The sequence below is a fragment of the Salvelinus sp. IW2-2015 genome, linkage group LG4q.1:29 (genome assembly GCF_002910315.2).
Source record: "Salvelinus sp. IW2-2015 linkage group LG4q.1:29, ASM291031v2, whole genome shotgun sequence".
NCBI classification, from domain to species: Eukaryota; Metazoa; Chordata; class Actinopteri; order Salmoniformes; family Salmonidae; genus Salvelinus; species Salvelinus sp. IW2-2015.
Window position 1 is genome coordinate 772,464 of NC_036842.1, and position 27,639 is coordinate 800,102.

At 44.2% G+C, this 27,639-nt stretch overlaps 1 protein-coding gene across 1 annotated transcript in view; it reads left to right on the top strand.

Moving 5' to 3' along the window:
* Positions 1–27,639, top strand: part of LOC111961213 (neurogenic locus notch homolog protein 1) — a 57,593-nt gene that overhangs the window by 20,633 nt on the left and 9,321 nt on the right. Inside the window, exons 4-25 of the mRNA XM_023983295.2 lie at positions 780–1,118; positions 8,769–8,891; positions 9,038–9,271; positions 9,569–9,724; positions 10,063–10,248; positions 10,498–10,611; positions 12,560–12,673; positions 13,052–13,285; positions 13,504–13,614; positions 14,755–14,947; positions 15,060–15,205; positions 17,064–17,177; positions 18,018–18,137; positions 18,254–18,406; positions 18,509–18,737; positions 19,455–19,656; positions 19,909–20,062; positions 21,818–22,002; positions 25,278–25,410; positions 25,797–26,054; positions 26,216–26,328; positions 26,768–27,339. Coding sequence (XP_023839063.1) covers positions 780–1,118; positions 8,769–8,891; positions 9,038–9,271; positions 9,569–9,724; positions 10,063–10,248; positions 10,498–10,611; positions 12,560–12,673; positions 13,052–13,285; positions 13,504–13,614; positions 14,755–14,947; positions 15,060–15,205; positions 17,064–17,177; positions 18,018–18,137; positions 18,254–18,406; positions 18,509–18,737; positions 19,455–19,656; positions 19,909–20,062; positions 21,818–22,002; positions 25,278–25,410; positions 25,797–26,054; positions 26,216–26,328; positions 26,768–27,339 — 4,183 coding nt within the window. The remainder of the gene's footprint in view (positions 1–779; positions 1,119–8,768; positions 8,892–9,037; positions 9,272–9,568; positions 9,725–10,062; positions 10,249–10,497; positions 10,612–12,559; positions 12,674–13,051; positions 13,286–13,503; positions 13,615–14,754; positions 14,948–15,059; positions 15,206–17,063; positions 17,178–18,017; positions 18,138–18,253; positions 18,407–18,508; positions 18,738–19,454; positions 19,657–19,908; positions 20,063–21,817; positions 22,003–25,277; positions 25,411–25,796; positions 26,055–26,215; positions 26,329–26,767; positions 27,340–27,639) is intronic.

The window sequence follows — 27,639 nt, forward strand, 5'->3', positions numbered from 1 at the left end:
TAGCAATATAGTTTGGTCACTTATTTTGAGCAATTAAATTGATTTGAGGAAAGAGGCATCTTGCTTGCTGGATATAAAATAGGCTACTGCTTTCCCAATGAACTGTCAGGGAAGTTTGAATGGCAAGAGCTTCTCTGGTGTGATGTGATCACATTGGCTGGTGGTAAAAATGCAATCAACGGGTATCTTCTGTTCTCCACACGCCCAATGTTTATGTTTACAAACACATGTATTTTGTCAGCATGCCCAATGTTTACAATGTTTCCAATCAAATGTATAAATTAAGTTAAGTTTTCCTATCAATTGACTTTGCATAAATATTGTGATTGGATGATAGCTGTGAGGGTTATTGAATCAGGATCAAATCCTCTGATCTCCTCGAGCTCATTAATGATACAATGTTCATATTTGATGATTGCCGAAAGGCCAGTCTCCTTGGGAAATGATAGGAGTGGAATGTAGTAGCTGAACAGAGACTGCAACCGGGCTAATGAGATACCAAGAAAATAACGTATACTTTTTCAAGTTCCTTAAATGTGTTCAAAAGCCAATCAACTATCCTGCACCATTCCCAGGAGGTTGTGGTAAGGTTGTTATGCAGAATAACCATAGGACAACCATGCTATCACCAAGCTCTAACATATGGTTTTCAGAACATTATGTGCTAGCTGGGTATGGCCTAAATGAAGTAACCAAATGAAATACTTGTTCATGCAGGTATGTTTGATGTTATTTCATTGTTTGTTTTTCTTTGTTGTCATCCTGTCCTCCTCCTCTAGGGAAGACATGCCAGATTGCCAACCCCTGTGCATCCAACCCCTGTGCCAACGGTGGACAATGCTCACCCTTCGAGTCCCACTACATCTGCGCGTGCCTGCCCGCCTTTCATGGCCAGACCTGCAAGCAGGACGTCAATGAGTGTGCCCAGATGTCGTCACCCTGTCGCAACGGGGGCATGTGTGTGAATGAGGTGGGCTCCTACCACTGCCGCTGCCCCCAGGAGTACACGGGTGCCAACTGCGAGACCCCCTACATGCCCTGCAGCCCCTCTCCCTGCCACAATGGGGGCACTTGCGTGCAGAAGGGGGACACCACCTATGACTGCAGCTGCCTGCCAGGTAACCCTTCACCCCTTTGCTCAAATCTATTAAAATACTTTATCTGTGCCTGTTTGAGCCTGCCTGGCGTTGACCTTTCAATCATTTGTGTATACCAAAGAGGTACTGTAAGGAATTGATTAATAGAGAGCTGTTGTAGCTTGGATGTGATTGGTGGATATAGGGCTTTGCTAGTCTCTGGTTTCTGCTGGCAGGATGTTATTCCGCAGACGTTTCCCAGCTAACACATTTAGTTCCTTGGAAGTTGAGGGAACGTACGTTTTTGGTTTCCCATTGGTTCTGGGAACAAAACCATAAGTTTCCTGACCTGTAAAACTGAACTTTTTTAAATGTTCGGTAACGGAAGGGAAAATTTTGCCTGTTCTGGGAATGTTAATTTATAGGTTGCTGGGAGGTTCTGAAAACATGCCTTTAAGTAGAACCATGAGGAAACCTGTAGGAAACGTTATGGTGAAGTACTGAAATTCCCACAGAAGAACGTTGTTTCTTAGAATTCTCTGAAATATTTTAGAACATTCTCAAAGTCATACCAATTGGAGAACGTTCCTTGAATATTACCAACATTTTAATGAAATGTAACCATGTTTGAACGTTTACGAAAGTAATGAATTACAGAGAATCTTTTCTTTTTTTTGTCAAGTTCCTTAAATGTGCTGAGAATGTTCTAAGGCCAAGCAACTATCCTGCACCATTCCCAGTTGTGCAAAGGTTGTATGCAAAATAATCATAGGACAAGCACGCTCTCACCAATCTCTAAGAAACATATGGTTCTACGAACGCTATGTGCTAGCTGGGTTCCCCCTGATAACTACTCACACACACATCACACATCACACAGGTTTCCTGTTTCCAAACGGTTTGACAAGCCAATTGTGATACCCCCTTGGTGGGAGAACTACAGTTGTAGAGCTGTTTTGTAAGATAGTGATTAATGGTGGTTAGGGCTGTTATGGTGAAAGTCGCAGTCAAATTCCACCTGACTGTTTAGTCACAGTAACTAGGCTTCTCCAAAACTGTGCTCTGATGCTACTGGTGGTCATTAGTAGCCTACTAGTGCTTGCTAACTGCCAGTTGCTAATGGCCTGGTTCTCCGTGATCTATTGTCCCTCTAATCACTCTGACAGCAACACAAATGCAATCGAAAATCAAATCAAACACTTCATGAGAGCCCATGAGCTCATGTTGCGCAGCATTTATATAGACTATGCAATTGAGTGAGAACAGAGTTTTGATGGCCTCTACTAATAAGAGGATCCCATCAGCTTTATGCAGGCTAGGCCTTCTATATTTACTTCTCAACTTTCCTAATATTAAGCACATTGCTTTCGCTTTACAACAGAAGTATAGCCTTCCTGGTTGGCATGAAAAGGAACCACTGGAAAAGCGTCCCCCATTCGCTATTTTAGTGCATTTTTTCTTCCTGCCCTTGTTCCGACAGGTGCATGATATTGGTCTATTCTAAATCAAAAATCAATCAATAATTTCACGCATACGGTACCAGTCAAAAGTTTGTACAAACCTACTCATTCAAGGGTTTTTCTTTCTTTTTCTTTTTTTACATTGTATAAAAATAGTGAAGACATCAAAACTATGAAATAACATATATGGAATCATGATGTAACCAAGAAAGTGTTAAACAAATCAAAATATATTTGAGATTCTTCAAAGTAGCCACCCTTTGCCTTGATGACAGCTTTGCACACTCTTGGAATTCTCTGAACCAGCTTAATGAGGAATACTTTAACAACATTCTTGAAGGAGTTCCCACATGCTGAGCACTTGTTGGCTGCTTTTTCTTCACTCTGTTGTCCAACTCATCCCAAACCATCTCAATTGGGTTGAGGTCGGGTGATTGTGGAGGCCAGGACATCTGATGCAGCACTCTATCACTCTCCTTCTTGGACAAATAGACCTTACACAGCCTGGAGGTGTGTTTTGGGTCATTGCCCCGTTGAAAAACAAATGATAGTCCCACTTAGCGCAAACCAGATGGGATGGCGTAATGTTGCAGAATGCTGTGGTAGCCATGCTGTTTAAATGTGCCATGAATTCTAAATTAATCACAGACAGTGTCACCAGCAAAGCACCTTCACACCTCCTCCTCCATGCTTCATGGTGGGAACCACACATGCGGAGATCATCTGTAAAATTTCTCTGCATCTCACAAAGACACGGCGGTTGGAACCAAAAATCTCATATTTGGACTCATCAGACCAAAGGACAGATTTCCACCGGTCTAATGTCCATTTCTCGTGTTTCTTGGCCCAAGCAAGTCTCTTCTTATTATTGGTGTCCTTTAGTAGTGGTTTCTTTGCAGCAATTCAACTATAAAGGCCTGATTCACGCATTCTCCTCTGAACAGTTGATGTTGAGATGTGTCTGTTACTTGAATTATGTGAAGCATTTATTTCGGCTGTAATTTCTGAGGCTGGTAACTCGTATGTACTTATCTCCTGCAGCAGAGGTAACTCTCGGTCTTCCTTTGCTGGGGCGGTCCTCATGAGAGCCAGTTTCATCATAGTGCCTGATGGGTTTTGCGTCTGCACTTGAAGAAACTTTCAAAGTTCTTGACATTTTCCAGATTGACTGACCTTCATGTAAAGCAATGATGGACTGTCTTGCCATAATATGGACTTGGTCTTTTACCAAATAGGGCTATATTCTGTATACCACCCCTACCTTGTCACAACACAACTGATTTGGCTCAAACACATTAAGAAGGAAAGAAATTCCACAAATTAGCTTTTAACAAGGCACACCTGTTAATTGAAATGCATTCCAGGTGACTACCTCATGAAGAGAGAATGCCTAGAGTGTGCAAAGCTTTCATCAAGGCAACGGGTGGCTACTTTGAAGAATCTCAAAAAACACTTTTTTGGTTACTACATGATTCCATATGTGTTAAGGTTTGTATCACAACTAAAGTGACAAAATAACTCCAAATGTACAGTGCCATGAAAAAGTATTTGCCCCCTTTTCTGATTTTCATTTTTTTTAATACTGAATGTTATCAGATCTTCAACCAAAACCTCATATTCGATAAAGGGAACCTGAGATAACAAAGTATACTTATTTTATTTATTTAATTAACAAAGTTATGCATCATCAAGTTCCCCTTTTGTGAGAAAGTAATTGTCCCCTTATACTCAATAACTGGTTTTGCCACCTTTAGCTGCAATGACTGCTACCAGTGCTTCCTGTAGTTGTTGATCAGTCTCTCACATAGCTTATATGACTGGAGACATTAGCATAATCTTTTTTTATTCAACAAATTACAAGTTAGCCTACTCGACTGATACTGACAAATAGATACAATAAAAGCGACCATATAATAGGCCTAAGAGAAGGCGAGACACAGAATATGACGTTCATCTAAACTGGAGGAGGAAATTGTAAAAAAACAAACCTTTAAGTAGCACTGACCCAACAATGATGGATAGTGAAAATGTTCTGTTCCAATAATATAGGCTATACTGTTGTTCGGTCAATTAAGTTGAGAATTTTGATAACTAAAAGACAGATTAGTATTTTTATTGTGTTCTCTTTACAGCAATAACCATTTGCTTACCAAATTATGTTTTCCTGCATTGTATTATGAAATATTGCGATATGAGCTTTGCCGCTCAACTTTTCAGACAGTCGCAACTCAACAATAATCTTCCCAAATTGCACGCGCTGCCTTTCCTTCTGACTGTAGGCACTGTGATTTAAAACAATCCACTATGTATTTTTTTAAGAAGCTACTGATCCAAATCATGCTTTAGTAGCCTATTTTGAATTATTTTATTTATTTCTGTTTTGACAGGAGTAGGCTAATTAGCCTATCGCCCCTCAGACTGGGGCAAAGGTTCACCTTCCAACAAAGTGCATTTGGAAAGTTTTCAAACCCCTTGACTTTTTCCACACTTTGTTACGTTACAGCCTTATTCTAAAATTGATTACATCGTTTTTCTCCCATTTATCTAACTACACACAATACCCCATAATGACAAAGCAAAAGCTGGTTTTTAGACATTTTTGCAAATGTATAGAAATAAAAAATGTATCACATTTACATAAGTATTCAGGGCCTTTACTCAGTACTTTGTTGAAGCACCTTTGGCAGCGTTAACAGCCTCAGGCCTTCTTTAGTATGACGCTACAAGCTTGGCACACCTGTATTTGGGGAGTTTCTCCCATTCTTTTCTGCAGATCCTCTCAAGCTCTGTCTGGTTGGATGGGGAGCGTCGCTGCACAACTTTTTTCAGGTCTCTCCAGAGATGTTCGATTGGGTTCAGGCTCCGGCTGGGCCTCAAGGACATTCAGAGACTTGTCCCGAAGCCACTCCTGCGTTGTCTTGGCTGTGTGCTCAGGGTCGTTGTCCTGTTACTCCGTTCATCTTTCCCTCGATCCTGATTCCTGACTAGACTCCCGGTCCCTGCCGCTGAAAAACATCCCCACAGCATGATGCTGCCACCAACATGCTTCACTGTGGGGATGGTGTTAGGTTTCCTCCAGATGTGACGCTTGGCATTCAGGACAAAAAGTTCAATATTGGTTTCATCAGACCAGAGAATCTTGTTTCTCATGGTCTGAGAGTCCTATAGGTGCCTTTTGACAAACTCCAAGTGGGCTATCACGTGCCTTTTACTGAGGAGTGGCTTCCATCTGGCCACTCTACCATAAAGGCCTGATTGGTGGAGTGCTGCAGAGATGGTTGTCCTTCTGGAAGGTTCTCCTATCTCCACAGGGGAACTCTAGAGCTCTGTCAGTGGCCATTGGGTTCTTGTTCACCTCCCTCACCAAGGTCCTTCTCCCCTGATTGCTCAGTTTGTCCGGGTGGCCAGCTTTCGGAAGAGTCTTGCTGGTTCCAAACTTCTTCCATTTAAGAATGATGGAGGCCACTGTGTTCTTGGGGACCTTCAATGCTGCAGAAATGTTTTGGTACCCTTCCTCAGATCTGTGCCTCGACACAATCCTGTCTCAGAGCTCTACGGACAATTCCTTCGACCTCATGGCTTGGTTTTTGCTCGGACATGCGCTGTCAACTGTGGGACCTTATATAGACAGGTGTGTGCCTTTCCAAATCATATCCAATCAATTGAATATACCACTGGTGGACTCCAATCAAGTTGTAGAAACATCTCAAGGATGATCAATGGAAACAGGATGCACCTGAGCTCAATTTCAAGACTCATAACAAAGGGTCTGCATACTTATGTAAATAAGGTATTTCTGTTTTTTTATGATTAACAAATTTGCAAACATTTCTAAAAACCTGTTTTTGCTTTGTCAGTATGGGGTATTGTGTGTAGATTGATGAAAAATATACAGTTGAAGTTGGAAGTTTACATACACTTAGGTTGGAGTCATTAAAACTTGTTTTTCAACCACTCCACACATTTCTTGTTAACAAACTATCTACTTTGTGCATGACACAAGTCATTTTTCCAACAATTCTAAAGGACAGATTATTTAACTTATATTTCACTGTATCACAATTCCAGTGGGTCAGACATTTACATACACTAAGTTTAGAAGCTTCTGACCATTGTTCTGTTTGGAGGAAAAAGGGGATGCTTGCAAGCCGAAGAATAGCATCCCAAACGTGAAGCACGGGGGTGGCAGCATCATGTTGTGGGGGTGCTTTGCTGCAGGAGGGACTGGTGCACTTCACAAAATAGATGGTATCATGAGGGAGGAACATTATGTGGATATATTGACGCAACATCTCGAGACATCAGTCAGGAAGTTAAAGCTTGGTCGCAAATGGATCTCCCAAATGGACAATGATCCCAAGCATACTTCCAAAGTTGTGGCAAAATGGCTTAAGGACAACAAAGTCAAGGTATTGGAGTGGCCGTCACAAAGCCCTGACCTCAATCCTATAGAAAATTTGTGATCAGAACTGAAAAAGCGTGTGCGAGCAAGGAGGTCTACAAAACTGACTCAGTTACACCAGCTCTGTCAGGAGGAATGGGCCAAAATTCTCCCAACTTATTGTGGGAAGCTTGTGGAAGGTTTCCTGAAACGTTTGACCCAAGTTAAACAATTTAAAGGCAATGCTACCAAATACTAATTGACTGTATGTAAACTTCTGACCCACTGGGAATGTGATGAAAGAAATAAAAGCTGAAAGAAATCATTCTCTCTACTATTATTCTGACATTTCACATTCTTAAAATAAAGTGGTGATCCTAACCGACTTAAGACATGGGATTTTTACTAGGATTAAATGTCAGGAATTGTGAAAAACTGAGTTCAAATGTATTTGGCTAAGGTGTATGTAAACTTCCAACTTCAACTGTATATTGAATACATTTTTAGAAAAGCCTGTAACGTAACAAAATGTGGAAAAATTAAATGCTTTCCGAATGCACTGTAATTTTGGCAATTTAATTCCCCTATCCTTATGGACTCGCTGCTTATGCTTGCATATTAAAAACGTAGGCATATAGGAGGACCTGTTTCTTTGTTAACTGCTCAACACAGAACAGCTGCATGTGCACACGCCCTCGGAAATCTTTTGTAGAAAATATCCTTTCTATTTTATTCATCTATGTTCAACTGTGTTCTTCATCCTATAAAATAATATACAATTCGAAACAAATCTTGTCTGTTAAATGAACTGTTTAGCCCACAGCCATATGGCATAGCCAGATCAGGGCCTAACATAAGGACAGCCCAGAATATTATATTCTGTTCTTCTGAAATAGACAACATTTTCTTCATTTCATGTTTCTTTAGATCCGTCTAAAAAAACAAAACATTGATTTATTGTGACTGTGTAGTCTATATTAAATGGATTCATGTAATTGTTCCAATGGTCTGCATCAGTGGTTTGTAGGCTATGCATGGAAGCCGAGATGCTAAATGTGTTTATGGTAATTATTGGTCAATTACCGTGAGGCCAGCAGTTATTTGCATTACAATCATCGGCTGACAAGATGTCATGACCGCCACTGCCCTAATGGTGGTTCATGCATGGTGGCTGTGTCTGTTTGTGGCTCTGCTGTGGAGTTCTGCACGCAGCTGCCGAGACTCCCTCATTCCCAGCGACTCGGAAACAGACGGTGTTCTCCGAATTTTTTCCTTCATTTGTGCCCTTATCAATCCCTTCCTCCTGATGATAGTGAAGCATGCGGTTGGTGTTGTCGGCCTAAACGTTGAGGTTTCAGCGGGAATCAAAGTCGAGTCACCTGCAGACCAATCCCAAAGGTTCTGAGTGAAGGACGGTTTGGATAAATGTGTGTGTGTGCATGCATTTTAACATTTTAACCAAGAGTTCAAATGTAACCCGCGGCATGCCGCTCTCGTGTGTCTTTGTGATAGAACGCAGACAGAGAGTGAGGCGAGCAGGAAACCTACGCCGCTTTGGGTTGATCGTTAAGCTTTGAGTTTTGATTTGTAAAATGGCTACATGCTACGCAGGGAGCCTTTGAAGCGTGCAAGGAGGTAGGCTGTAGATTCAAGCAGATGGCCATGGGAATATGCAGATCTTATCTCTGGTTATAAAGGATTGTAAACAATAAGAAGAAAGGTGGGTCTGAATTATGTGTAGTGAAATTGTTACTGGTTTCTATGAATGACATGTCTTTTTTTCCCTTTTCTTTCCCTATTGCCTCTTCTTTCTGCCCCTCTCTCAACCCTCACTCTCTCACTCACTCTCAGGATTTACAAGTCAGAATTGTGATCACAACATTGATGACTGCCCAGGCCACAACTGTCAGAATGGTGGCTTGTGTGTGGATGGGGTCAACACCTACAACTGCCAGTGCCCCCCTCACTTTACAGGTAACCTTTATACCAAACCCTCCAATCTTCAAGATGGACATGGTCTCTAGAAGAAAAAAAATGAACTTGAGATTCCACCCACATTGGCCCTATATCAATCTCTTATGGCCCCCTGCATAATGTAATCCTTGCCCTCTGCTCTCCAGGCCAGTTCTGTACCGAGAATGTGGATGAGTGTGAGATGATGCCAAACACGTGCCAGAACGGCGGTACGTGCCACGACACCTATGGCAGCTTCCACTGTGTCTGTGTCAACGGCTGGACGGGCGATGACTGCAGTGAGAACATCGACGACTGTGCCAGCGCAGCCTGTTATCACGGTGCCACATGCCACGACCGCGTCGCCTCCTTCTTCTGCGAGTGTCCACATGGGCGCACAGGTACTACGACCTCGCCTGTCCCACACTAACCACACACACACACACACATTGGAGGAAGATTTAAAAACGAGAAACTGTTGAGAGCTTTGCATACCAGGCCACACTGAACTGAGGTGGCCTGGTTACACCCCCATGATAGTTGCTTGACAATATTGAGAGACTATTTTCAGGATGGTGCTTCACAATGTTAGTTGATGAGGTGAGTCAAATCTCCCCCTTTACAATAGAAAGCATGTTGTGCCCCTGGAAATGCACTACCTATACAAATCCCATTCCTCATCATTTGTCTTTCCTCAGGTTTACTGTGCCATCTTGACGACGCCTGCATCAGTAACCCGTGTCAGAAAGGCTCTAACTGTGACACCAATCCTGTCAACGGGAAAGCCATCTGTACCTGCCCTCCAGGTTACACCGGCTCTGCATGCAACCAGGACATCGACGAGTGTTCCTTAGGCGAGTGACTTCTTTCTCTGCTCCTGTTCTCATTCTCTATAGAAAGGTACCTGTCTCTGAACATTCAGGATGACAAACTCTGCCAATGTGCTATTTGCCAAACACTCCCTTGAGAGATTTTCAATTAGACGAACTTGGATACATAAAGGTTAAATAAAAATAAATAATTGTCAGTGTGACGGTTATGCATTTTGGTAATATTTTGGCATTAGAACACTGAAGTGCTCTTTATGGGAACTGGATCTTTATATCTACCTCGTGTGTTAACGATAGAGACATTGCACAGGGTGAAAGTGGGGATATAAGTGCTGATGTATATCCTGTGTTTGACGTTTCAGGCGCCAACCCTTGCGAGCACGGTGGGCGCTGCCTGAACACTAAAGGCTCGTTCCAGTGCAAGTGTCTCCAGGGTTACGAGGGCCCGCGGTGCGAGATGGATGTCAACGAGTGCATGTCCAACCCCTGTCAGAACGATGCCACATGCCTGGACCAGATTGGAGGATTCCACTGCATCTGCATGCCAGGTACGATGACACATTGAAATGTACCATTTAGGGGGATATTTTGGTTTGTAACACTGTCTTACTGACATAGACACTTTGACATGTTGTTAGTTGTAAGAATAATTGTTCATGATTGGAGTTCAGTTCTCTGCCCCTGCTACACAAGACAATACTGGCTATCTAAAAATGGCAAAATATTTGAGCCTGTGAACTCAAAGTAATGTTACCTGAAACTGTTTCTGTAATATTGTCATAAACGTGTGTGTTCAGGTTATGAGGGGGTGTTTTGCCAGATCAACACTGACGAGTGTGCCAGCATGCCCTGTCTGAACAACGGCAAGTGCATCGACAGGATCAACTCCTTCCACTGCGAGTGCCACAAAGGTGAGAGAGATGGCCCAGAGAGAGAGTTGGCGGGAGGAAGGAATTGATGAATGAAAGGAGGAATGGAGGAAGAAAGGTGTACAAGGAGGGGGAGAGTTGGAGGAGTAGATGGAGGGTGGGGGTCCTCAGCTCCTGATAGGTTTGGGTGGAAGTGGGGTCACTGGAGGGTGAAGTAAAGTGAATGATTACCATAGTGTGTGTGTGTGTGTGTGTGTGTGTGTGTGATTAATAATTTTCTGAGGTTAACTAGTGTAGGCATTTCTGATGAGGGCAGGGAGGGTGGTAATAACAAGGTCACCTGGACATCAGCATAATTATCAGGCAAAACAGTTTGCGTAAGACCTTAGTGCCCAAAGAGGGGGGGTATAAGGGGTGGTGGGGTGTGCAAGTGTGTATTTGGAGCTCCTGCTATATGGGTTGTGTGTGTGTTGAGGGGGGTATCGTTATAAAGTCCAGGGTCCTCCAGACCTACTTTAGATGCAAATTAGTTTAACCTTCCTTTTTCCATTTTCCCCTCTAACTCATGCACTTTAGAGCCACAATAAAGGCTGGATTACGTTTGAAAGATGTATTAAAATAATTAAGAGCGCAATTACATTAAGCTAACATTAGATAGATATCTTTTAGGCGTACATTATAACTTTAGCATATTTAAGTTACCTTAGGACAAACCAGGCTTCATTTTATCAATATGCAAATCATTACATGAGGTAAAAACAAAATCCGGCTGAAAACTGTTAATTCACTGGGGAGTTGATGCTGCTTGCCAGTGCATTGTTCTGAGATTCCTTTCTTCATTTTTTTTCATGCTACGGCGTCAATTTCAGAATGTAACAGGCTATTGGTGCACTTTCAGAGAAAAAGCTAATAAAGCATATCTCAAATAAAAGGAAAATGTCGACATTTGTGCTGTTGCAAAACATTGTTCTGCTATAAAAAAAAATGTAAAGTACTGTATGAGCATTTGGCTTGAAGAGACAATTCTGTTCAGAGTGTACTGCTTGCAGGGGTGTAAATCTAGTGGTCGCGTACGAGACGTGAGAAATGTGCATCTTTACATGACAGCAATATGTTTATACGCTGGTATTATTTTGACAACTCTTTAATGTATCATAGGGTAAATGCTTTCCAAGACAACACAGGATTTGAATCTAAAAAACTGTCCCGGGCCTCCCGAGTGCCGCAGTGGTCTAAGGCACTGCATCACAGTGCTTGAGGCATCACTACAGACCCAGATTCGATCACAGGCTGTGTCTCCGATGGCCGTGACCGGGAGACCCATAAGATAGCGCACAATTTGCGAGGGTTTGGCCGGGCCAGGATGTCCTTGTCCCCATCGTGCACTAGTGACTCCTGTGGGAGGCCGGGCGCCTGCAAGCTGACTTCGGTCGCCAGCTAGATGGTGTTTCCTCCGACACATTGGTGCGGCTGGCTTCCGGGTTAAGCGAGCAGTGTGTCAAGAAGCAGTGCGGCTTGGCAGGGTCGTGTTTCGGAGGAGGCATGGCTCTCGACCTTCGCCTCTCTCGAGTCCATAGGGGAGTTGCCGCAATGGGACAAGACTGTTACTACCAATTGGATATCACAAAATTGGGAAGAAAAGGTTGTAGCCCACAAATCATGTTTTTATATTTTACCTTTATTTAACTAGGCAAGTCAGTTAAGAACAAATTCTTATTTTCAATGACGGCCTAGGAACAGTGTGTTAACTGCCTTGTTCAGGGTCAGAACGACAGATTTGTACCTTGTCAGCTCGGGGATTCGATCTTGCAACCTTTCGGCTACTAGTCCAACGCTTTAACCACTAGGCTATGCTGCCGCCCCATGTTAGATGTACATTAACTTGGATTCGATACGAGACAAATAACAAAACTGTAAGAATAGCAAAACAGCACAGAAAACGACAACAAAAAGGTATATGGCTGATATATATATATTCTTCCCTGTCCAGGCTTCTCTGGTGGTCTTTGTCAGGTTGACATCGATGAGTGTGCCAGCACGCCCTGCATGAACGGAGCCAAGTGTACCGACGGCCCTAACAAATACTCATGTGAATGCACTGAAGGTACAGTCGGCTAGCACATGGTCAGAACGGTTTGAGGCTCAATTCTTGTGTTTAAATTAATACACTTTATAAGGTGGTTACATGGACCAAGGCCAAGCCAAGGTTCATCGATAGGCTTCCTTTGGTTCGGCGGAATTTCCCCCTCTAAGACCTCTTCATCCTAGAACATAAGCTATGTTCTGACTACCCTTATTCTGAAATGTGCACTCATACACTCCCTTTCATGGATTTAAAATACATGGATTGGTGTGAGGAATATGGTGGAAACTCCTTCCAGCTATGCTTGCACCAATCCAATGCTTTTGAAATGCACGAGGGGGAGTGAACGAGGGCACACTTCTGGAGAAAGGTTTAGAACTATCTTCTCCTCCTTTCCAGGTTACTCTGGACAGCACTGTGAGACTGACATCAACGAGTGTTACTCGGACCCCTGTCACTATGGCACGTGTAAGGACGGCCTGGCCACCTTCACCTGCTACTGTCACCCTGGTTACACGGGCCGCCTGTGCGAGACCAACATCAACGAGTGTCTGAGCCAGCCATGTCAGAACGGAGGCACCTGTCAGGACAGGGAGAACACTTACATCTGCACATGCCCCAAAGGCACTGCAGGTACAAAAACTCAGACTCTCACACACACACACACGCACGCACGCGCATCCAGGAAGACACACAGAGATACGCATCCACACAGGCAGGCAGACACACACATGCACACACCATACTACAATCCTACACATTTTCCAACACAGGCAGCCACATCCAGGCATATGTGCGAAGCTCTGCCCGTGTTAGTGACATTGTACCCCCCTACTTTGGTTGTTTGACAGGCTTTAACTGTGAGGTGAATCTGGATGACTGTAAGAGCAAGCCCTGTGACTACGGGAGGTGCATTGACAAGATCAACAGCTACGAGTGTGCATGTGAGCCGGGTTACGCAGGTGAGCACTGGGTCGACGGGAGAATCTGGGGCAGGTGGAAGAAAGGGGGAAGGGAGGGGGCCAGTGAGCTGACTGAAAAAGAAGAGTGGTGTCACATTCCCTGTGTGGGACAAGGCGGGAGAACAGAGAGGCAGCCCCAAACCTGATACACACACATGCAACTACTCTCTCTCTCACACACACAGACACACACACAGACACACACACAAACACACACACATCTGCTGCATGTGCACCTGGTCTGTATGAAGTGTGTTTTTACACCTAAGCAGCTGACCCTTTTATACGTTTCCCGGTGTCAGTGAAGAAAAGGTGGATTATTTAGCCCAAACCATTTGTGGAATAACAATTCCAGTCCACTTGTTCCCATGGGGCTCCTGTTTCAAAACCCTGTAGGACCTGTTTTCTCTACGTGTGTGTGTGTGTGTGTACGTACGTACGTGTCACATTTGTGTGTGTCTGTGAATATTTAATAAACTCTTAGGTTGGGAGGGTCGCGGCAAGCTGCTGCTGCCCCCTTGCTCCTCTGTCTTTTTGTCCTCTTTCCTCTGTTGTGTGAGTGTCGAGGGGCAGGGCTCACAGACAGAGGGCCATTGTAGTTGTAGAGCAGGCAGTTGGGCCCTCCCCTTTCTGATTGATGGGGGGGGGGGGTGTAATTGTTGCTCACCGGCGTGTGAAATGGGGCCTGGCCATTCTGTTTCTCCTTACCAGCCCTGGGTTAAGGTGGCCCTCCCTCCCTCCTCCACAGTTCCCCCTATGAGGCGAGGAGGAGGGGGTGGCGAGAGGCTTTGTGTGTCCCATTGTCACTGGTATAAAATATCTGAGCTTACACCCCCTCAGATCCAGCTGAAACATTCCTTCTCCCTCCTCACCAGAGCACATCTTATTATTCAATGGGTAGGGAGAGGGAAAGGCCTCACTGCTAATCTCCAGCGGCTAGCCAGGCAGCCTCACCCTGCCTCTATATACCCTTTAGTAATGTGGCCCTGTGTGTTGTGCAGACTCCCCCCATCACCTCAGCAACGAACAAAGGATTAGAGAGTGAGAGAGGGAGAAGAAAACAGTATGTCCAGCTGTGGTTTCTTTAAACAATGGCCATAAATGAATCAAAACTCACCCCCTGCTGTGTTGGATTTTCAGGTGCCATGTGCAACATCAATACCGACGAGTGTGCCATCAACCCCTGTCACAACGGTGGCACCTGCATCGATAGCATCAACAGCTTCACGTGCCTGTGCCCAGAGGGCTACAGTGATGCCACCTGTCTGTTGCAGGTGGACGAGTGTGGCAGCAACCCCTGCATCCATGGCCGCTGCCAGGATCTGGTCAATGGGTGAGCGCACGCACACACCACACACACACCACACACACACACACCACACACACACACACACACACACACACACACACACACACACGCTTACCTCTCTCTGTCTGTATTCCAGCTACAGGTGTTTCTGTGACTCTGGCTGGGGTGGGCCTAACTGTGACATCAACAACAACGAGTGTGAGTCCAACCCGTGTATGAACGGTGGCACCTGCAAGGATATGACCAGTGGATATGTTTGTAGCTGCCGAGCCGGCTTCAGTGGTCAGTTCAATTCAACGTGTCTTCCCTTACTGTTTCTCACTGTCCCTATCATCTCCGTGTCTCTCTCCCTTTGCCCCTCCCTCTCTCGCTCTTCTCTACCTTCTTACACCTTGCAAGTTAACACTAGAAGCTTATTACCTAAAATGGATCAATTGAAAATGTGGGTTCACAGCTCCAATCCAGATGTGTTGGTCATTATTGAGACGTGCTTAAGGAAGAGTGTTTTGGACATTTATGTTAACCTTTCTGGATATAACCTTCTTCGGCAAGACCGATCTTCCAAAGGTGGTGGAGTGGCAATCTTTACCAAGGAACACCTTCAGTGCTCGGTTGTCTCTACCAAGTCTGTCCCCAAACAATTTGATTTGCTGGTTTTAAGCATTAAACTTTCAAATAGCTCCTTGTTGACTGTTCCTGGGTGTTATCGTCCTGGTAACTACCTCTCTCAAAGAGTGCAGTGTATAAAGTCAGAACATCTGATGTCTCAGCCACTGCCTGTCAACAAGGGAGTACCTCAAGGCTCGATCCTAGGCCCCACACTCTTCTCAATTTACATCAACAACATCGCTCAGGCAGTAGGAAGCTCTCTCATCCATTTATATGCGGATAAAACAGTCTTATACTCAGCTGGCCCCTCCCCGGATTTTGTGTTAAACGCTCAACAACAAAGCTTTCTTAGTGCCCAACAAGCTTTCTCTACCCTTAACCTTGTTCTGAACACCTCCAAAACAAAGGTCATGTGGTCTGGTAAGAAGAATGCCCCTCTCCCCACAGGTGTTTGGGCTTGAGGTAGTCATCTCATACAAGTACTTGGGAGTATGGCTAGACGGTGCACTGTCCTTCTTTCAGCACATATCAAAGCTGCAGGCTCAAGTTAAATCTAGACTTGGTTTCCTCTATCGTTAACACTCCTCTTTCACCCCAGCTGCCAAACTAACCTTGATTCAGATTACTATTTTACCCATGCTAGATTACGGAGACGTAATTTATAGATCGGCAGGTAAGGGTGCTCTCGAACGGCTAGATTGTCTTTACCATTCGGCCATCAGATTTGCCACCAATGCTCCTTATAGGACACATCACTGCACTCTATACTCCTCTGTAAACTGGGCATCTCTGTATACTTGTCGCAAGACCCACTGGTTGATGCTTATTTATAAAACCCTCTTAGGCCTCACTCTCCCCCTTATCTGAGATATCTACTGCAGCCCTCGTCCTCCACATACAACACCGTTCTGCCAGTCACATTCTGTTAAAGGTCCCCAAAGCATACACATCCCTGGGTCGCTCCTCTTTTCAGTTCGCTGCAGCTAGCGACTGGAACGAGCTGCAAAACACTAAAATTGGACAGTTTTCTCAATCTTGTCATTCAAAGACTCAATCATGGACACTCTTACTGACAGTTGTGGCTGCTTTGTGTGATGTATTGTTGTGTCTACCTTCTTGCCCTTTGTGCTGTTGTTTGTGCCCGTATGTGACTAGAAAAGGGAAATATTGTATCATGTTTTGTGCTGCTGCCATGTTGTGTTGCTACCATGCTGTGTTGTCATGTGTTGCTGCCATGCTATGTTGTTGTCTTAGGTCTCTCTTTATGTAGTGTCTCTTGTCGTGATGTGTGTTTTGTTCTATATTTTTATTTATTTTTTATATTCCAGCCCCCGTCCCCGCAGGCGGCCTTTTGCTTTTTGGTAGGCCGTCATTGTAAATAGGAATTTGTTCTAAACTGACTTGCCTAGTTAAATAAAAAATAAAAACCCTCTCAATGCCGCAACTCTGAGTTTGTGTGTGGTGGGTATCATCCCTCGTACATCTGCGACTCTAACCCATGTGTGTTCTCTAATCCCCGGCCATGCCTTAGGCCCTAACTGCCAAACTAACATCAACGAGTGTGCCTCCAACCCCTGCCTGAACCAGGGCACCTGCATTGACGACGTGGCCGGCTACAAGTGCAACTGCTTACTGCCCTATACCGGTATGATAACGCATTGATTTTCCCGGAGCCATATAGGCCTAACGACATGTACAGTAGCCTTATGGCTGGTTTTGGTTTGGCCCTCTACTCAGAAAGCCCTGTGGGGCTCCAGAATAGAAGACTTTTTGAACAATGGTATAAAAATACATTTCTAGCAGACTTTTAGTGTTATTTTAGGAAATAATAGGTTGACTAGTGCCCACTAACTGTGTGGAAACAGGCCTTATGATTTGTTCCTCTCTATCATTTGTGGAAAAATCCACCCTGTCTACCATGTTGTGATAACTGTGTGCGTGTTTGCACGCTTGTGTGTACGCTTGTGTGTGGGTGTGTGGGAATAACATGCTATAGACCGTGAGGACTAGGAACTGGAGCCCGTGGCCACTTCCTCTTCCTGTCTCTGGGCTAAACAATAGCAGGAAACAGGAAGCAGCTTCCTGCCTGGCCTCTGGTTACTGTGGAGATGGATAGGGAAGTGGATGGAAAAGTGGGCTTTAAAAACTGATGGGGGAAAGTCCTCCGTATGTTACTAGAAAAGGGAAATATCATGCAATGCTGCCATTTTCATTTCGCTGTAAAACAACTTTGAAGAAGTCAACTCTACCAAGAGTTTAAAAGCATTGAATCGTGATGTAGTACTTCTCCAAAGTTGTCTAACTGCAAAAGGGAAGTGGAGAGTGAAATAGAAATGTAACATGAAAGAAACATGTATGAATGGAACAAACATTCATGGCTCTTACTCAAACAGCGTACAGACATATATTAATGATCTGTGATGGGTTCCCTGTAGCACTTGAGGGCATTTGTTTGAGGTGTGCGTTGTGTTCCTATCCCTACCAGGTGAGACGTGTGAGACACTGCTGGCCCCATGCAGCCCCCGGCCCTGTAAGAACGGTGGAGTGTGTCATGAGTCAGAGGACTACCAGAGCTTCTCCTGTCTCTGTCCGGAGGGATGGCAAGGTAAACTACTCATATCTTCCTCCATCCATCTGTTCTGTTTATTCTTCCATCTGTCCACCCATCCATCCAATAGAGGGGTGTTCTTCGAGAGACTGACTGCCCCTATCTTCTCTCAGGTCAAACATGCGAGATAGACATCAACGAATGTGTGAAAAGTCCTTGCCGCAGCGGCGCCACATGCCACAACATGGTGGGCAGCTACCGATGCAGCTGCCGTCCGGGCTACACCGGCCAGAAGTGTGAGACGGACATCGACGACTGCAAGCCCAGTAAGGAACTAAACGTCAACTCTTCCCTCTGTCTTGTAAAGTGAACTTGGCCCAACTGTATCCCTTACCTGATTACATATCTCTCTCGCGTTCTCTTTCTAGACCCCTGCAGTAATGGAGGTCTGTGCAGAGATGGAGTGGACAGCTTTGTGTGCACTTGTCTGCCAGGGTTCCGTGGTGGCAGGTGTGAGCAGGACATTAACGAGTGCGAGAGCAACCCGTGTAAGAACGGGGCCAACTGCACCGACTGTGTCAACTCCTACACCTGCACCTGTCCACCCGGTTTCAGTGGCATCAACTGCGAGAATAACACCCCCGACTGCACAGAGAGGTACAGAGAGCAGTTCACATACTGTGTTTCCATTAGTGGCAATTCAAAAGCACGGAGAAAGAGACCCTTTTTTGCAAGAAACCATACCTCTTCAGAGTATCTTAAATAAATCCCATGTCTTTTCCTACTAGTGCTGAATTCGCTGAACTACTTTGAGGGAAAACTTAATTTATACGACTGATGTGGTTGTCTCGCCCAGCTATCTTTTTAGATGAGTGCACTAATTGTTAAGTGTCTCTGGATAAGAATGTCTACTAAATTACTAAAAATGTAAATGTAAAATGCTTTTGAATACATCCTAAGAGAAACAATCCCTTTCCACATTGCTTGATTCAAGCTCGGGGCGGCGGGTAGCCTAGTGGTTAGAGTGTTGGGCAAGTAACATGTCGTTCTGCCCCTGAACAAGGCAGTTAACCCACTGTTCCTAGGCCATCATTGTAAATAATAATTTGTTTGTAACTGACTTGCCTAGTTAAATAACGGTTAAATAAAATAAAAAATTAAGTAAAATGCTGACCAGATTATTCTGGATGTTGCTAAATAACCAGCTAATAATTTTAAAAACAGATTGGAAGAAACAGAACATTTTAAAATAAGCTCAAGTCAAAAATGTAAAAAAAAAAAAGGTGAACTATCCTTTTAACATCCCTTTTAACTCATTTGTTTACTATACTTATAGTCTCAAAACTCGTCCGTTGTTGTGTGTTTTTTCTCTAGCTCTTGCTTCAACGGTGGCACCTGCGTGGATGGCATCAATACCTTCACCTGCCTGTGTCTGCCAGGCTTCACAGGCAGCTACTGCCAGCACGACATCAACGAGTGTGACTCCAAGCCCTGCCTCAACGGTGGCACCTGTCTGGACAGCTACGGCACCTACAAGTGTACCTGCCCTCATGGCTACACTGGAGTCAACTGCCAGGTATGGGCAGAGCGGCAGCCATCTTGACTAAGGGCAGTGGGTTTATGTGTTCTGGCTAGGCAGCCATATCTCCTGAGTGCATTTGATTTTCAGAGCTTCATGGAATTCTATGTGTGTGTTTGTATATAATTATTTTCCCTCTATTTTTATTTATATAATACATTTTAAAAAACATCTTAGAAACAACTGAGACGTAATAGTGGTAGTCCCCTCAACAGTGTGTGTGTTAATGTGTTCCTGCTCTGCTTGCAGAACCTGGTGCGGTGGTGTGACTCATCTCCCTGTAAGAACGGAGGCTCGTGTTGGCAGCAGGGCTCCTCGTACACCTGTCAGTGTCAGACGGGATGGACCGGCCTCTACTGTGATGTCCCCAGTGTCTCCTGCGAGGTGGCCGCCAAACAGCAAGGTGAACACAAAGCACACAGAGTAAAAACAATTCAAAGTATACAGTGCCTTCAGAAAGTATCCCCCCCCTAACTTTTTTGTTGTTGTTGTGTTACAGACAGAATTTGAAATTGATTAAATTAAGATTGTTGGTCACTGGCCTAGACACAATACCCTTTAATGTCAAAGTGGAATTATGTTTTTGGACATTTTTACAAATGTATAAAAAATGAACATCTGAAATGTTTTGAGTCAATAAGTATTCAACCCCTTTGTTATGGCAAGCCTAAATAAGTTCAGAAGTAAAATTGTACCCCACGCATACAATTATCTGTAAGGTCCCTCAGTAGAGCAGTGAATTTCAAACACAGATTCAACCACAAAGAGCAGGAAGGTTTTCCAATGCCTCGCAAGGAACAGTAGATGGGTTAAAAAAATACAATTAAAATAAAGCAGACACTAAATATCCCTTTGAGCATGGTGAAGATATAAATTACACTTTGGATGGTGTATCAATACACCCAGTCACTACAAATATACAGGCGTCATTCCTAACTCAGTTGCCAGAGTGGAAGGAAACCGCTCGGGCATTTTAACTTGAGACCAATGGTGACTTTAAAACAGTTTAATGGCTGCGATAGAAGAAAACTGAGGATGGATCAACAACGTTGTAGTTACTCCACAATGCCAATCTAATTGACAGAGTGAAAAGAAGGAAGCCTATACAGTATACAAATATTCCAAAACATGCATTCTGTTTTTGCAACAAGGCACTAAGGTAATACTGCAACAACAAAAAATTTGCAAAGCAATTAACTTTTTGTGCTGAATATAAAGTTTTATGCTTGGGGAAAATCCAATACAACACATTACTGAGTACCACTCTCCATATTTTCAAACATAGTGGTGGCTGCATAATGTTATGGGTATGCATGTAATTGTTAAAGACTGCTGAGTTTTTCAGGATGAAAAAGAAATGGAATGGAGCTAATCACAGACAAAATCCTAGAGGAAAACCTGGTTCAGTCTGCTTTCCACCAGACACTGGGAAATTCATTCACCTTTCAGCAAGACAATAACCTAAACACAAGGCCAAATATATACTGGAGTTGCTTACCAAGAAGACAGTGAATGTTCCTGAGTGTCAGAGTTAGTTTAGACTTAAATCTGCTTGAAAATCTATGGCAAGACTTGAAAATGGTTGTCTTGAAATGATCAATTTGACAAAGCTTGAAGCATTTTGAAAAGAATAATGGGCAAATATTGTACAATCCAGGTGTGCAAAGCTCTTATAGACTTATCCAGAAAGCCTCACAGCTGTAATTACTGCCAAAGATTATTCTAACGTATATTGACTCGGGCGTGAATACTTATGTAAATTAAATATTTCTGTATTTCATTTCCCCAAAAATCCATTACATTTTTAGATGTATTGTGTGTAGATATGTGAGATGTATTTTTTTAAATATATATACTTTTTTATTCACACAACAAAATGTGGAATAAGTCAAGGAGTATGAATACTTTCTGAAGACATTATATGTAACTATTAGACTGTTAATTTAGGCGAGACAGAGCACATTGTTCTGCGCACACACTCTATGACCATCTCTAGGCCAAGCAGACAAAGATCCAGTTTTGCATGTAAAACTGACCAATACAGAATGGTTAGGGGATGGTAAGAGCATGTTTGTGTGTTTTTGTATGCTGTGTGAGTGTATATATGTTACTGTATAGCTAATATCTCCCCCCACCCACCCCCCCCTCTTGTCTGAAGGTGTGGAGGTGGCTCTCCTGTGTCGTAACTCGGGCCAGTGTCTGGATGCTGGCAACACCCACTACTGCCGCTGCCAGGCGGGCTACATGGGCAGCTACTGCCAGGAACAGGTGGACGAGTGCGCCCCCAACCCTTGCCAGAACGGTGCCACCTGCACAGACTACCTGGGAGGGTACAGTTGTGAGGTATATATGCTCTAGCTAGCAAAGCTTAATCAACACAAACATCAATTATTATTCATTTGTTATCATTCATTTACGCAGTTATATGCCCACTCCGTAATTCCAAGCACAACAAAAACGACAGCTCCGCCACTTGGTGAGCTACAGTATAATCTCTCTTTCTTTCAAGGGTGGTAGGGTGTCAAAATTCAAGATGAAACCGTTGCTATTTCATCCTTCCACAAGATATACAGTTGAAGTCGGACGTTTACATACACTTAGGTTGGAGTCATTAAAACTTGTTTTTCAACCACTCCACAAATTTCTTGTTAATTAACTATAGTTTTGGCAAGTCGGTTAGGACATCTACTTTATGCATGACACAAGTCATTTTTCCAACAATTGTTTATAGACAGATTATTTCACTTAGAATTCACTGTATCACAATTCCTTTGGGTCAGAAGTTTACATACACTGCGTTGACTGTGCCTTTAAACAGCTTGGGAAATTCCAGAAAATTCTGTCATGGCTTTAGAAGCTTCTGATAGGCTAATTGACATCATTTTAGTTAATTGGAGGTGTGTTTCTGTGGATGTATTTCAAGGCCTACCTTCAAACTCAGTGCCTCTTTGCTTGACATCATGGGAAAATCGAAATAAATCAGCCAAGACCTCAGAAAAAAAATTGTAGTCCTCCACAAGTCTGGTTCATTCTTGGGGGCAATTTCCAAATGGCTGAAGGTACCACGTTCATCTGTACAAACAATAGTACGCAAGTATAAACACCGTGGGACCACACAGCCGTCATACCGTTCAGGCAGGAGACGCGTTCTGTCTCCTTGAGATGAACGTACTTTGGTGCAAAAAGTGCAAATCAATCCCAGAACAACAGCAAAGGACCGTGTGAAGATGCTGGAGGAAACAGGTACAAAGGTATATACACTGCTCAAAAAAATAAAGGGAACACTTAAACAACACAATGTAACTCCAAGTCAATCACACTTCTGTGAAATCAAACTGTCCACTTAGGAAGCAACACTGATTGACAATAAATGTCACATGCTGCTGTGCAAATGGAATAGACAAAATGTGGAAATTATAGGCAATTAGCAAGACACCCCCAAAAAAGGAGTAATTCTGCAGGTGGTGACCACAGACCACTTCTCAGTTCCTATGCTTCATGGCTGATGTTTTGGTCACTTTTGAATGCTGGCGGTGCTCTCACTCTAGTGGTAGCATGAGACGGAGTCTACAACCCACACAAGTGGCTCAGGTAGTGCAGCTCATCCAGGATGGCACATCAATGCGAACTGTGGCAAGAAGGTTTGCTGTGTCTGTCAGCGTAGTGTCCAGAGCATGGAGGCGCTACCAGGAGACAGGCCAGTACATCAGGAGACGTGGAGGCCGTAGGAGGGCAACAACCCAGCAGCAGGACCGCTACCTCCGCCTTTGTGCAAGGAGGGGCACTGCCAGAGCCCTGCAAAATGACCTCCAGCAGGCCACGATTTGGCCATCGTTATGTTTGGAGGAAAAAGGGGGAGGCTTGCAAGCTGAAGAACACCATCCCAAACGTGAAGCACGGGGGTGTCAGCATCATGTTGTGGGGGTGCTTTGCTGCAGGAGGGACTGGTGCACTTCACAAAATAGATGGCATCATGAAGGGAGGAAAATTATGTGAATATATTGAAGCAACATCTCAAGACATCAGTCAGGAAGTTAAAGCTTGGTTGCAAATGGATCTCCCAAATGGATAATGACCCCAAGCATACTTCCAAAGTTGTGGCAAAATGGCTTAAGGACAACAAAGTCAAGGTATTGGAGTGGCCATCACAAAGCCCTGACCTCAATCCTATAGAAAATGTGTGGGCAGAACTGAAAAAGCGTGTGCGAGCAAGGAGGCAATTCACCCAAATTATTGTGGCAGGCTACCTGAAACATTTGACCCAAGTTAAACAATTTTAAAGGCAATGCTACCAAATACTAATTGAATGTATGTAAACTTCTGACCCACTGGGAATGTGATGAAAGAAATAAAAGCTGAAAGAAATAATTCTTGACATTTGACACTCTTAAAATAAAGTGGTGATCCTAACGGACCTAAGACAGTGACTTTTTACTAGGATTAATGTTAGGAATTGTGAAAAACTGAGTTTAACTTCCGACTTCAACTGTAGTCCCAACACAAATCTAGGGTTGCTAGAGACGCGACCCAGTCGTTCCGTCTTTTTGTTCTGTATCTATTCACGTGGCCCAGTCGTTCGTTCTAAATGTTCCATTGCCATACTGGCTGGAAACGTTCTTATCCCTTGCTTGCTAGCTAGCCACCTACGGCTAATTTACAGTCACGTCAAAAGTGCAGCCAGAATAACAGCAAAGTAGCTGCATTTGCATTTGTTTAAGCTGTTTTTCTATTGACATTTATTTGGATACATCCATCACAATGAGCTAATGAGGCACTATTTCGCCTGGCCTAGAAAATGTGAACACTGTTGTTCAGAGGAGCTAGCCAACAACAAAGCTACAGTAACACAATCACTTCAAACTGAAGCTGGAAAGACTGCAAATTACTTTTTTCAATATAATTTTTTTTGTATATATCCATAAAAATGATGCCAGCTGATTCCAGATTTTGACTGGCTGAGAAAAGCTGTCTTCCTGTCTGTCTCGTCCTGACTCCCGACATGTTCATTACTATGGGACAGCAGGAGATCGAATTTCAATATTGAAACAGTGTTGCAAATGTTGGAGAGATAGATAGCAAGATTTATACAAATATCCGCTGTTGAAAGCAAAATGTTGGTTTAAATGAAATGTGAGATAATGTCTAGATGCTTTTTATAGTGGAGGTCAAGTTTATAAATTGCCTGGCTGGGCTGATGTGACAAGCATTTTAACGTCACAGATTTAGCAAGTGGTAATTTGTGGAATAGACACCGGCTGAAATGCGGTTTTAATCAATCAGCATTCAGGATTAGACCCACCCGTTGTATAAAATCAAGTGTATGGACCAGGTTTCCCTTGAGTAGGGTTGCACAATTCTGGAAATTTTCAATAAATTCCCAGATTATCCAGAAATCCTGGTTGGAAATCCGGAATCCTCCAACCAGGATTTTGGGAAAATCTGGGAATTTATTGAAAGTTTCCAGAATTGTGCAACCCTACTCAAGGGAAACCTGGTCCATACACTTGATATTAGAACAGTGTGAAAGTAGAGCAATGCTGGGTATCTTGAATCGTGTTTAAGTTAGTACTTAATTTCTCTGGTATTTGAATGGTTTTGGTCCGGTTTGTCTCTGTCAGTGTCTTCCTGGGTACCACGGGGTGAACTGCTCCAAGGAGATCAACGAATGTCTGTCTCAGCCCTGTCAGCACGGGGGCACCTGCATCGACCTCATAAACACCTACAAATGCTCCTGTCCCAGAGGAACACAAGGTACACATTAGCACACACACACACACCAGCCATCTCATAAAAATCTCTATGAAGCTCTCATCCGTCTACAGTCTACCACTGAAAAGCAAGCACAGAACAGTTAGTAGCAGCATATTAGTCATGTAGAACCATGCAGTAGTAGACTAAGTGGAGCTCTATGCTAAATTACATAGAATTACATGTAATACTGTTCTTCCGTATTTCCTGCTTATTCCCTCCTGATTCCCGGGAGTCCTCCAACCTGGATGTCAAGATAATCTGGAAATGTATTGAAAGTTTCCAGAATTGCGCAACCCTACTCAAGGGAGACCTGGTCCATACACTTGATATTATACAACGGGTGGGTCTAATCCTGAATGCTAATCCTCAGCCCACCCTTTCCCCAGGCATTCACTGTGAGATCAACCTGGATGACTGTAACCCTTCTACGGACCCTCTGACCAATGAGCCCAAGTGTTTCAACAAGGGTCAGTGTGTGGACAGAGTGGGGGGCTACCACTGCATGTGCCCCGCTGGCTACGTTGGGGAGCGCTGCGAGGGTGACGTCAACGAGTGCCTGTCGGACCCCTGCGACCTGCGAGGCTCCTACAACTGTGTCCAGCTCACCAACAGCTACCGCTGCGAGTGTCGCACTGGATACACAGGTACTGACCATACCCTACGCACCTCAAATAAATTGGATTATTCTGTGTTTATGACCGATTGACACAACAATGCAAAAAAAAAAAAAAAAAAAACATTGTCCACACATTTGCAATGTACATAAATAACACACATCGTTCTCCCTCTCTCTTCTTAACTCCAGGCCAGCGCTGTGACAAGGTGTTTGATGGCTGTAAGGGGAGACCATGTAGGAACGGAGGAATGTGTGCAGTGGCCAGTAACAACCCTGACGGATTCATCTGCAAATGCCCACCGGTGAGCACATTTACATGTTAGTCATTTAACAGACACTCTCATCCAGAGCGGTAGTGAGTGCTTACATTTTTGTACTGGTCCCCGTGGAAAGCGAACCTACAACCCTGGCATTGCGAGCGCCTTGCTCTACCAACTGAGCCACACTCCACTGACCAGACCACAAACTGTGGACCTCACCCTGGCCATAATGGCAACATGTTCCCCATTTAGAGAAAAGGGAATATGGTGTGGCTGTTAGGGGCTGTTAGGACAGCCCCTAGTTCCCTCTGTATTTCTAGCCACAATTAAGCATCATTATTCATGTGTTTTGATTAACTTTCAGTCTCTTTTTTTGTATATCTTTGTGGAAAGGGAGCGGTTTGGCGACGCAAAGTAAGTGTGCGTGCCAACAGACTGTTTTGAGGCACAACCTCATCTCGCCTATCTCTGTCTTATCCAGGGTTACACAGGCTCCTCCTGCGAATACGACTCACGCTTCTGTGGTAGCCTCAACTGCAGAAATGGTGGCACCTGTGTCTCCGGCCACCTGAGCCCTCGTTGCTTGTGCCCCGCGGCTTTTACCGGCCCCGAGTGCCAGACTCCCACGAACAGCCCCTGCAACGTCAACCACTGCTACAACGGGGGCACTTGCCAGAGAACCCCCGATGCACCCTTCTTCCACTGCAGCTGCCCGAACAACTTCAATGGCCTGCTCTGCCACATCCTTGATTACTCCTTTCCCGGTGGGTTCGGCCGGGACATCACACCACCACCCGAGGTAGAGGTGAGCTGCGAGATCCCGCAGTGCGACGAGTGGGCGGGCAACCACATCTGTGACTCGCTGTGCAACAACCACGCCTGCGGCTGGGACGGCGGCGACTGCTCACTCAACTTCGATGACCCATGGCAGAACTGCTCGGCGGCTCTGCAGTGCTGGCGGTACTTCAATGACGGGAAGTGCGACGAGCAGTGCAAAAGCCCTGGGTGTCTCTACGACGGCTTCGACTGCCAGGGACAGGAGGGACAGTGCAAGTGAGTCTCAGTCCGGCTCGAATTCCTATATCCTATGTTCCATCTCAACCTCTCACGATCTCACTATGCCCAGTCTCAAACCTGTTTCACTCTCAGATGATTATTAAAACATATTCAACCATGTAAGAAGGATGATATGTTGTGTTTGTAAGAATAATGAACATTGTCTACTTCCAACTCCTTACAAGTCTACCTATGCAAGTCATCTTTTCTAACCTACCGACTTTTCTATCTACATTGCGACCTCATCCAAGTCCTCTGTCTTTAGTTAACTTAAGTGCTAATCCTAATATTGTCCAT